The 10,807-nt window shown below is 47.2% G+C and overlaps 1 protein-coding gene across 2 annotated transcripts in view; it reads right to left on the reverse strand.

Annotated features, from left to right (window-relative positions):
* Window positions 1-43: 43 nt before the first annotated feature.
* The window catches only part of otud5a (OTU deubiquitinase 5a), a 24,717-nt gene continuing 13,953 nt past the window's right edge, over window positions 44-10,807 (reverse strand). The window contains exons 3-9 of one of the 2 annotated variants that reach the window (XM_084575241.1): window positions 5,090-5,154; window positions 4,698-4,854; window positions 4,449-4,597; window positions 4,155-4,340; window positions 3,826-4,036; window positions 3,600-3,671; window positions 44-1,946 (exon numbers count right to left, since the gene is read on the reverse strand). In XM_084575241.1, coding sequence (XP_084431367.1) covers window positions 1,813-1,946; window positions 3,600-3,671; window positions 3,826-4,036; window positions 4,155-4,340; window positions 4,449-4,597; window positions 4,698-4,854; window positions 5,090-5,154 — 974 coding nt within the window. In that variant the 3' untranslated portion in view covers window positions 44-1,812. The remainder of the gene's footprint in view (window positions 1,947-3,599; window positions 3,672-3,825; window positions 4,037-4,154; window positions 4,341-4,448; window positions 4,598-4,697; window positions 4,855-5,089; window positions 5,155-10,807) is intronic. The other variant, XM_084575240.1, reaches the window with a different exon arrangement.

Consider the following 10,807-nt stretch of genomic DNA (forward strand, 5'->3'; position numbering starts at 1 on the left):
TCTAAATCTTCACAGTTTCTAGTAACTGATTCTACTGTGTTTTCATTCTGTAGAACACGTGTTCCTAATGTTTTGACATAGTGGTCAATGTGCTGGGCTAAATAACAGAAACACTTTAAATCATTCCAGTTTAACCGCAGCACATCCTCCACAATGATCATCAGGTGAATCACCATCAACTCAACGTTATTTAGATCAGACCGAGTTCACCGGTGTACCTAATGATGTGGACAGGGACACAGCAGAGGAAGAAGAAAGAGGAAGACAGATTTAATCCTGCAAATGAGAAAGAGACGGAGACGGAGACGGAGGACGGACTGAAGACAAGAATCATTCACATTTTCTTCAGAAACATTTTCCTCTTTTTATTCCAAGAAAAAAATTTTCATCCCAAACAAGAAAATAAAATAAAACAAACTTATATTATTAATAATACCAACAATAATCAATCATTAAGAGGATAAGTATGACAATTCTCTATTTTTCTCTCCTTTTTTATTTTGTTGCTTTTTCTCTATGATGATATTTGTTGTGGTCAATTAAACATGCAGCTAAATAAGTCCGATGATGATGATGATGATGATGAAGATGATGATGATGATGGAGGAGGTGGAGGAGGAGGAGGAGGAGGACAGAAGGATGGGGGGGGGGGGGTACAGGCTGCTGTGAAGCTGGAGGATTTATTTCTCAGATAACAATGGAGTAAACGTGTTGACACAAAATGGCCGCCAGTGGGTACAACGGGGGAAATGGTTTGGCTACTTGCGACTAAGCTAACTGTAATGCAGCGCGCTAGCAGCTTGAGGAACCTGAAGCAGCTTTAAAACATAATAAGACTTTTTCTTAGCGTGCTCGCTAATGAGCTCGCTAGCATCACGTCCAGTTCTGATTAGCATGGGGCTAACAGAGCAGGTTAAGAGAAACGGTCTTGCACTTGTGTGACGCCAACAGCATTCCAGCTAGTTAGCAGCATGATGAGGAGCTAGCTTTAAAACACAGTAAGACTTCGGGTGCTAGCCTGCTCGTTAAAGAACACGCTAACGTGGCCTCGAGGACACGGACACCCATCGTTTTAAAGTCTGAAAAGTGCGTGAAAGGTAAATGTTTGATTAGCACGTCACACAAAACGTCTGCGTGGGTACTGCTAGTCAGAATGAGCAGGAAGGCTGACGCTAAATGCTAACGTAGCCTACAGGGTATGCTGAATGCTGAGAGAGGCTGTCCAGTTTCAACTAGCATCATGGCTGCTGGTGGGGCAGGAAAACAGATCACTACCTGCTGCTTAGCTAACGTCAAAGCTAGCATGTTAGCGGTAATGGAACTTAGAAACACTGTAAGACTTCAGGTGATAGCCTGCTCGCTAAGGAGCATGCTAACTTAGCCTCCAGGACACTTCGGTTCTGATTAGCATTCTTCATTGAAGCCAAAGGGCCTGATAGCCGCGGAGCTAACAGTCGGGACGATTCAAACTGATGAAAGCTGCCAACGACGATGTTCAGGAAGAGAAACCAGAAGTGATCCTGAATCAGCGTTAAGACCGAGCTCCATCTGAGCGGCAACCAGGAAGTGGAGGGGGAGGAGGGGGGAGGAAGGGGGAGGAGGAGGAGGAAGGGGGAGGAGGAAGAGGAGGAGGAGGAGGAGGAGACAGAATGGAGAGATGAGCTGATGAAAGAAAAACAAGTGTGTCTCCTTGTTGGATGTTTTATTTCTTCCCTGGCCGACCTCCTTCTGTAGGTCAGAGGTCAGGAGGTGGTGGGGTCAAAGGTCATCGTTGTGTGTGTGTGTGTGTGTGTGTGTGCGCATGTCCGGGTATCAGCTGCTGTCAGGAGACGGCTCTCTCTCTCGATGCATGGCGGCGCTCTGGTGTTTGATGCTGTCCAGATACTCCTGCTGAGAGACGGCCAGGACAGACGCCAGGATCTCATCGTCCTCCCAGTCTGTCAGACCTGGACGGACAGAGGGACAGAGACAGAGAGAGGGACAGACACAGAGAGAGAGAGTCAGAGGGACAGGTACAGAGACAGAAACAGAGGGACAGACACAGAGAGACAGAGTCAGAGGGACAGACACAGAGAGAGAGAGTCAGAGGGACAGGTACAGAGACAGAGACAGAGTCAGAGGGACAGACAGAGAGAGAGAGAGTCAGAGGGACAGGTACAGAGACAGAGACAGAGACAGAGAGAGGGACAGACACAGAGAGAGAGAGTCAGAGGGACAGGTACAGAGACAGAGACAGAGACAGAGAGACAGAGACAGAGGGACAGAGACAGAGACAGAGAGAGTCAGAGAGAGTCAGAGAGAGTCAGAGAGAGTCAGAGGAACAGAGACAGAGGGACAGAGACAGAGAGAGAGAGGGACAGAGGAACAGAGACAGAGGGACAGAGACAGAGACAGAGAGAGTCAGAGGGACAGAGAGAGACAGAGACAGAGGGACAGAGACAGAGAGAGACAGAGACAGAGGAACAGAGAGAGACAGAGACAGAGACAGAGACAGAGACAGAGAGAGATGTTAACATGTTATTGTGGACACCGTGTCCTCCTCTGGACGTCCGTCCATCAATCAGAGGACTTCTTCTATGGTTCCATGTTACTGTGTCTCAATGTGTTTTCAGTCCCTGAGCAGAGACTGTCAGGCTCAGACTGATCCTCCAGGTGTTAACGTATCACGTAGGCTGCATCCGAATAGTCAGTCCATACTAACGTCGGTTAGAACGTTCGACTCAACCGTCAGTTTAGTACGTTATTTATGTATGCGAGCGAGTAGTAGGCTACAATAAGGACGTACTGGGCAGCCATCTTGTCTGTCCTTAGACCCCGGATGTTTACATGTGACGCCGACACATATGACGCACACCGACGGATGCCGCGACATTTTAAAGCCACCTCGGAGAAGTATTTTTGAAACAACCAACATTTTAAACTCAACATTTATCCTAATATACTGACATTTATAAACTTCGGTTGTCGTAGCTGTAGCTGTCACAACCGTCTCAGCCATTTGATTTTCCCGGCGGCTCGTCTTCTTCTACGCTTAGCGGGCTCCCGCTGAATTGTGGGATAGCGTAGTGAGCTACCGTTGTATACTGTGGAGGTAGTAGGCCAGCCGGGTATTTTTCGCCTACTGGTCGATGTCTACTAAGAATTCGGACGTACTACTACTGTGACGTACTGCGTCTCACCTACTGAACAGTACGTTAGTATGGGTATTCAGATGCACCCTGGTTTATCTTCACACAGAGCAGAGCTGACATGCTAGCTGTTAGCATCTAGCTTAGCATCTGCTCTGGAGCCTCAGCTGTTTCCTCCCAGACTCTGACGTCCAATCACGGATCAGACTGAAGGACGGACCTGTTGTTTACCTCCAGACGAATCAGCTGACAGACGCTGAAGAGTTTAACTGAACGTTGCTTAAAACGACCAGACGGAGTTTTCTCACAGCGACGACTAACCACACACACACACACACACACACACACACACACACAATAGACACACTCCACCCTGCTCTGCTGCTTCCTGTTGACTCTGGTTGAGGTTTGACTATAAACAACAGAGTGTGTGTGTGTGTGTGTGTGTGTGTGTGTGTGTGTGTCTCTTACCAAACGCTGTAGGAGACATCTCCTGCATGATGGCTCTGTACTCCAGATGATGACGACTCTGATTACTGGGACCTACACACACACACACACACACACACACACACACACACACACACAGTCATAGACACAAACTTGACTTCTTTATGGGGACCAAATCACGTGTGTGAGTCAGTGTGTGTGTGTGTGTGTTCCAGGTGTGTGTGTGTGTTCCAGGTGTGTGTGTTACCTGGGGCGCACGGGGAGGGGGGTTTGCTGAGGATGAGGGCGGCCCCAGCGGGGGAGGGGGGCTTGTTGTTGGTCGACGAGGAGGTCGTGAGGTCGGAGTGAGAGTGGGAGGGGTCTGAGTCGCGTTGCCGTGGCGACCGGGCGCTCCAGTCGTCCAGTCCGCTGGAAGCCGCCGCTGTCGCCGAGCTGCAGGTGGCGCTGGCCTTACGGGGCTGGGGGGGGGGGGGGGAAAGACGGGTCATTGGTCAGCTGCTGGACTGGAAACAGGAAGTGGTAGAAGAAGAAGAAGACAGACGTCCTGCACCCCCCACCCCCCCTCTCCCCCCTCACCTGTCGGGCCTGTTTCTCCTGGTCCTGTAGCCACTGCAGGTACGACTCCCGGGCCACCTGCTCCTCGATGGCCTCGTTGGTGGCCTCCCAGTCCGTCGCTCTCTTCTTGTCCTCCAACATCTGCTGCTCGATCCACGACTCCTCCGACGTCTTGATGGCCGACTTCATCAGAGACTGGTCTGCGTACTGGGGGGGGGGTTATTTATTTATTAGTCTGGTCTAACAGGGTTCAGATGTGACTCCGTGTGTTCAGACTGGACCAAGGGTCACTACATAAACTGGTCTTGAACGTACCCCGGGTTTGAAGGCCGGCAGTCCCAGTCCGACGCCAATCGTGGCCTTGTTGGGGTTGACCACCGAGTTGTAGTGGATGTTCCGGTGGTAGCTCACTCTGATTGGCTCGTCGTTGTTCTGGTGGATGCCGTGGAACGTGTTGATTGGCTCTGGAGGAGCAGGAGGAGGAGGAGGAGGAGGAGGAGGGGGAGGAGGTGAGGTTGGTGGGATGTGATTGGTGGAAGGCGTGCAGGTTGGAAGAAGACTCACCTGTGCTGTACTGGTACACCTCCACTGGTCTGTTGTACATCTCAGCCATGGCCTGCATCTCAATGTGGTTGCCATGGCAATTGTTTTTCCTCTTCCTGTTGATGTATGTGGTGAAGTCCTCCGTCACGTAGTTGGAGAAGTAGTCGGCGTTCTTCATCTGAGAACGACCAAGAAAGATATTCATGACCATTTCACCTGAGACCAAGATGCTAACGAGCTAAAGCTAAAGCTAAAGCATTAATGATCTGTTACCTGCTTCATTAAACTAGATTAATGTTTGGTCTAAACACGACGGGTTAAATAAATGTCTGACTAAACTAAGAATTAAAAGATGATAAAGATGAAATCAAATCAAAGATGGCCGCCAACACTGAGCGGTGGGCGGGACTCACCAGGTAGTCCATACAGTGTTTCCGGACCACTTCATGCATGTCCTGGTCTCCGTACACCTGATCAGCTGAGACAGAGACAGAGACAGAGACAGGGTCAGAACCACACAGGAGGACGTCTTCATGTGTCCATCAGTCCACCAGACACATTCACAGAGCAGCTGGTCGCTCACAAGCAAAAGGTCGATTTAGTTGATGTGAAGAAAAGCATCAGATCGTCTGAATGTAGAGATTATTAACTTTAAACTTTAATAGAAAATAACTCTAATCTAATCTAAATTAAACTAAAGGAATAATCTGCAGATTACTTCTTGAGACATTGAAATGTGTTTTTGTTCAGAGGTGACTGAGTTCAAACAGGTGAAGAACCTGGATTATAATCAACCTGAATAAGAACCTGGATTATAATCAACCTGAATAAGAACCTGGATTATAATCAACCTGAATAAGAACCTGGATTATAATCAACCTGATGAAGAACCTGGATTACAATCAACCTGAATTAAGAACCTGGATTATAATCAACCTGATGAAGAACCTGGATTATAATCAACCTGATGAAGAACCTGGATTATAATCAACCTGAAGAAGAACCTGGATTATAATCAACCTGAATAAGAGCCTGGATTATAATCAACCTGAATTAAGAACCTGGATTATAATCAACCTGAAGAAGAACCTGGATTATAATCAACCTGATGAAGAACCTGGATTATAATCAACCTGAAGAAGAGCCTGGATTATAATCAACCTGAAGAAGAGCCTGGATTATAATCAACCTGAAGAAGAGCCTGGATTATAATCAACCTGAAGAAGAACCTGGATTATAATCAACCTGAATAAGAGCCTGGATTATAATCAACCTGAATTAAGAACCTGGATTATAATCAACCTGAATAAGAGCCTGGATTATAATCAACCTGATGAAGAGCCTGGATTATAATCAACCTGAAGAAGAGCCTGGATTATAATCAACCTGATGAAGAGCCTGGATTATAATCAACCTGAAGAAGAGCCTGGATTATAATCAACCTGAATTAAGAACCTGGATTATAATCAACCTGAAGAAGAACCTGGATTATAATCAACCTGAAGAAGAACCTGGATTATAATCAACCTGAAGAAGAACCTGGATTATAATCAACCTGAATTAAGAACCTGGATTATAATCAACCTGATGAAGAGCCTGGATTATAATCAACCTGATGAAGAGCCTAGATTATAATCAACCTGAAGAAGAGCCTGGATTATAATCAACCTGATGAAGAGCCTGGATTATAATCAACCTGAAGAAGAGCCTGGATTATAATCAACCTGAATTAAGAACCTGGATTATAATCAACCTGAAGAAGAACCTGGATTATAATCAACCTGAAGAAGAACCTGGATTATAATCAACCTGAAGAAGAACCTGGATTATAATCAACCTGAAGAAGAACCTGGATTATAATCAACCTGAATTAAGAACCTGGATTATAATCAACCTGAAGAAGAACCTGGATTATAACCAACCTGCAGCGACACAAACTCTCACTTCCTGTGTGTCGGAGGCGGTCGTATGTAAATGAGCTGTGGCTTGATTTCCAGCAAGTCACATGACCTGTCACCACGGCGATTCTCAGAACCCCCCCCACACAACTTCCTGTTTCTCATCAGCCTGTTTCACTATTATTGACACTGTGTGTGTGTGTGTGTGTGTGTGTGTGTGTGTGTGTGTGGAAGGTGGTGAAACACACTGAAAACAACTCATAACAGAACTAACGCCTCGCTGAGCAGCAGCAGCTCACAACACACACAGGGAATCTCCCAGACCAGGTCCAGACCCAGACAAGGTCCAGACCCAGACCAAGTCCAGACTCAGACTCAGACCAGGTCCAGACCAGGTCCAGACCGGGTCCAGGTCCAGCACCATGATCCACATTTAGCGTTAAAATATTCATCCAGTCCTTTTTAGTTGACTTGTCTGAACAGAACCCAAACCATCGACTGATCCAGACCAAACCAAGACGTGGAGGCAGCTGGAGTCAGGGAGGTGAGGAGACCTGGTCTGAGTCACAGAGTAGACTCTGTCAGAGGGAATGTCCCCGCAGAGAATAAATCCATTCAGACGACGGGGACGTCCCAGAGACCAGAGCTTCACGTCACAGCACTCCTACACACGATGTAGATTATCTGTATGACGTCCACATTATTAGGTACTCTCATCTAAAGAACGTCCACATCGTCAGGTACTCTCATCTAAAGAACGTCCACATCCTTAGGTACGCTCATCTAAAGAACGTCCACATCGTCAGGTACGCTCATCTAAAGAACGTCCACATCGTCAGGTACGCTCATCTAAAGAACGTCCACATCCTTAGGTACGCTCGTCTAAAGAACGTCCACATCGTCAGGTACGCTCGTCTAAAGAACGTCCACATCGTCAGGTACGCTCGTCTAAAGAACGTCCACATCCTTAGGTACGCTCGTCTAAAGAACGTCCACATCGTCAGGTACGCTCGTCTAAAGAACGTCCACATCGTCAGGTACGCTCGTCTAAAGAACGTCCACATCGTCAGGTACGCTCGTCTAAAGAACGTCCACATCGTCAGGTACTCTCATCTAAAGAACGTCCACATCGTCAGGTACTCTCATCTAAAGAACGTCCACATCCTTAGGTACGCTCATCTAAAGAACGTCCACATCGTCAGGTACGCTCATCTAAAGAACGTCCACATCCTTAGGTACGCTCGTCTAAAGAACGTCCACATCGTCAGGTACGCTCGTCTAAAGAACGTCCACATCCTTAGGTACGCTCGTCTAAAGAACGTCCACATCGTCAGGTACGCTCGTCTAAAGAACGTCCACATCGTCAGGTACTCTCATCTAAAGAACGTCCACATCCTTAGGTACGCTCGTCTAAAGAACGTCCACATCGTCAGGTACGCTCATCTAAAGAACGTCCACATCCTTAGGTACGCTCGTCTAAAGAACGTCCACATCGTCAGGTACGCTCGTCTAAAGAACGTCCACATCGTCAGGTACGCTCGTCTAAAGAACGTCCACATCGTCAGGTACTCTCATCTAAAGAACGTCCACATCGTCAGGTACTCTCATCTAAAGAACGTCCACATCCTTAGGTACGCTCGTCTAAAGAACGTCCACATCCTTAGGTACGCTCGTCTAAAGAACGTCCACATCGTCAGGTACGCTCGTCTAAAGAACGTCCACATCGTCAGGTACTCTCATCTAAAGAACGTCCACATCGTCAGGTACTCTCATCTAAAGAACGTCCACATCCTTAGGTACGCTCATCTAAAGAACGTCCACATCGTCAGGTACGCTCATCTAAAGAACGTCCACATCCTTAGGTACGCTCATCTAAAGAACGTCCACATCGTCAGGTACGCTCATCTAAAGAACGTCCACATCGTCAGGTACGCTCGTCTAAAGAACGTCCACATCGTCAGGTACGCTCGTCTAAAGAACGTCCACATCCTTAGGTACGCTCGTCTAAAGAACGTCCACATCGTCAGGTACGCTCGTCTAAAGAACGTCCACATCGTCAGGTACTCTCATCTAAAGAACGTCCACATCGTCAGGTACTCTCATCTAAAGAACGTCCACATCGTCAGGTACTCTCATCTAAAGAACGTCCACATCGTCAGGTACTCTCATCTAAAGAACGTCCACATCGTCAGGTACTCTCGTCTAAAGAACGTCCACATCGTCAGGTACGCTCATCTAAAGAACGTCCACATCGTCAGGTACGCTCGTCTAAAGAACGTCCACATCCTTAGGTACGCTCGTCTAAAGAACGTCCACATCGTCAGGTACGCTCGTCTAAAGAACGTCCACATCGTCAGGTACGCTCGTCTAAAGAACGTCCACATCGTCAGGTACGCTCCTCTAAAGAACGTCCACATCGTCAGGTACGCTCGTCTAAAGAACGTCCACATCGTCAGGTACGCTCGTCTAAAGAACGTCCACATCGTCAGGTACGCTCGTCTAAAGAACGTCCACATCGTCAGGTACGCTCGTCTAAAGAACGTCCACATCGTCAGGTACACCAGTGAATTCATTCTAATCTAAACAATGTTCACCTGATGATCACTGTGATGCTGTGGAACTAGATTAAATTAAACACTAAAGCTGAACACAGAACCTTCATGGAGACTGGTCTCGCTGGTGTACCTAATGAAGTGGCCAGAGTGTTGGTGTATAGACAAATCCGGCGAAACACGGAAGTAAAGCAGCGCCGCCATTACTGCGGGCCTTGCTGCTAAGGAAATAGCGGAAGTAGCGTGTTGGTCCCGTAGGCGGCTGTAGCAGATGTTAGCTGTAGGAAATGTTATTTTTATTTAGTTGTTTAGTATGTATGCTGTCCAGTGATGCCGGGAAGATCGTGTTGTGTGGTTGGCTGTTTTAACAACAGCACAAAACTACAGGCCTGGAATAAAACTGTTTGTGAAATTCACGAACCTGTAGAATATTTATTCTATTATTATTCTATTTATTCCTAGATGTAGGATATTTTATTGCTACAACTGGTCGTGGCTAATAGTTATTTGCAACTTGTGAACATATTAGCAACACAGCTAGTGTAGAATGACGTTCGGTTTTATTGTTGTCATCAATTAGCTTAGCCTTATAGCTACACGTCTCAATTACATTACATTACATTTGGCTGACGCATTTTTACATTAATACATTATGACGTCAGTAAATTACCTTTATCGGTAGGTTTTGGCCACTGCCTGACATCATCTACCCAACGTTCCCTTTCACCAGACATTTTCTTTCATGAGCAGGATCCGCTTTCATTGAAATGTCATTAGAGGGTACCGCAACTGTACTGTACTTTGTACTGTACTCTGTACTGTACTCTGTACTGTACTCTGTACTGTCACATTTCGCAGGCACGCAGTAATGGCGGCAGGCAAGATGGTGGCGCCCATAGAGTTCACGGCGGATTTGTCTATACTGACCATTATACCAGGGGCCGGGTACAGTGGGTTTACTGGCCAATCAGAGACGCTGCAGAGTTTCTGGTAACTCTTCAAACAGCGCTGGTCGGAGAGACTAGCATCATGCTACATGCTACATGCTACGAGCTGTTCCAGCAGGTCAGCGTGTCATTGGTTGACAGGCGGCCTTCTTCTTCCTTTGGGTTTGTTAACGGTTGTCTGAGCAGCCTGTCTCCATGGCAACGCTGGTCACACATACCGTAGTAACCCTGGTTTCTATGAGTAGCAGGTGTAGGACGGTGGAGCAGGACCATGTGAGACAGAGAGGACACCTGAACCAGGAGAGGAGGGAGGAAGCCATGTTTGATCTGGACTTCATGTCACGTGACTGATCAGCTGTTTTAGTTTTAGAGAAGATGAAGAGTCAGTGAATGAAATGTAGAAACCTCCGTTCTCTCTGCTGACGCCTCACGGGCTGGTTCCTCTCTTCTTCTTCTTCTACTCTCTTAATTAGCGCTGTGCTAAACATAGTTCAGTTCTAGTTCTCGTGTAGAGAGGACGAGGGGCGGTCGTACGGTAAATGTGGGGCGACTGCTGAGAAACACCACAGATAGACTTCTGTAGAATTAATAACAAACCACACACACACACACACACACACACACACACACACACACACACACACACACACACACACACACACACACACACACAGGAAACCACAGCAGGTTTTCTGATTGGTCAGCCTGGACACTATTCTCAGAAAGGGGCGGAG

Source organism: Chelon labrosus (genome assembly GCF_963514085.1).
Source record: "Chelon labrosus genome assembly, contig: SCAFFOLD_55, whole genome shotgun sequence".
Lineage (NCBI taxonomy): Eukaryota > Metazoa > Chordata > Actinopteri > Mugiliformes > Mugilidae > Chelon > Chelon labrosus.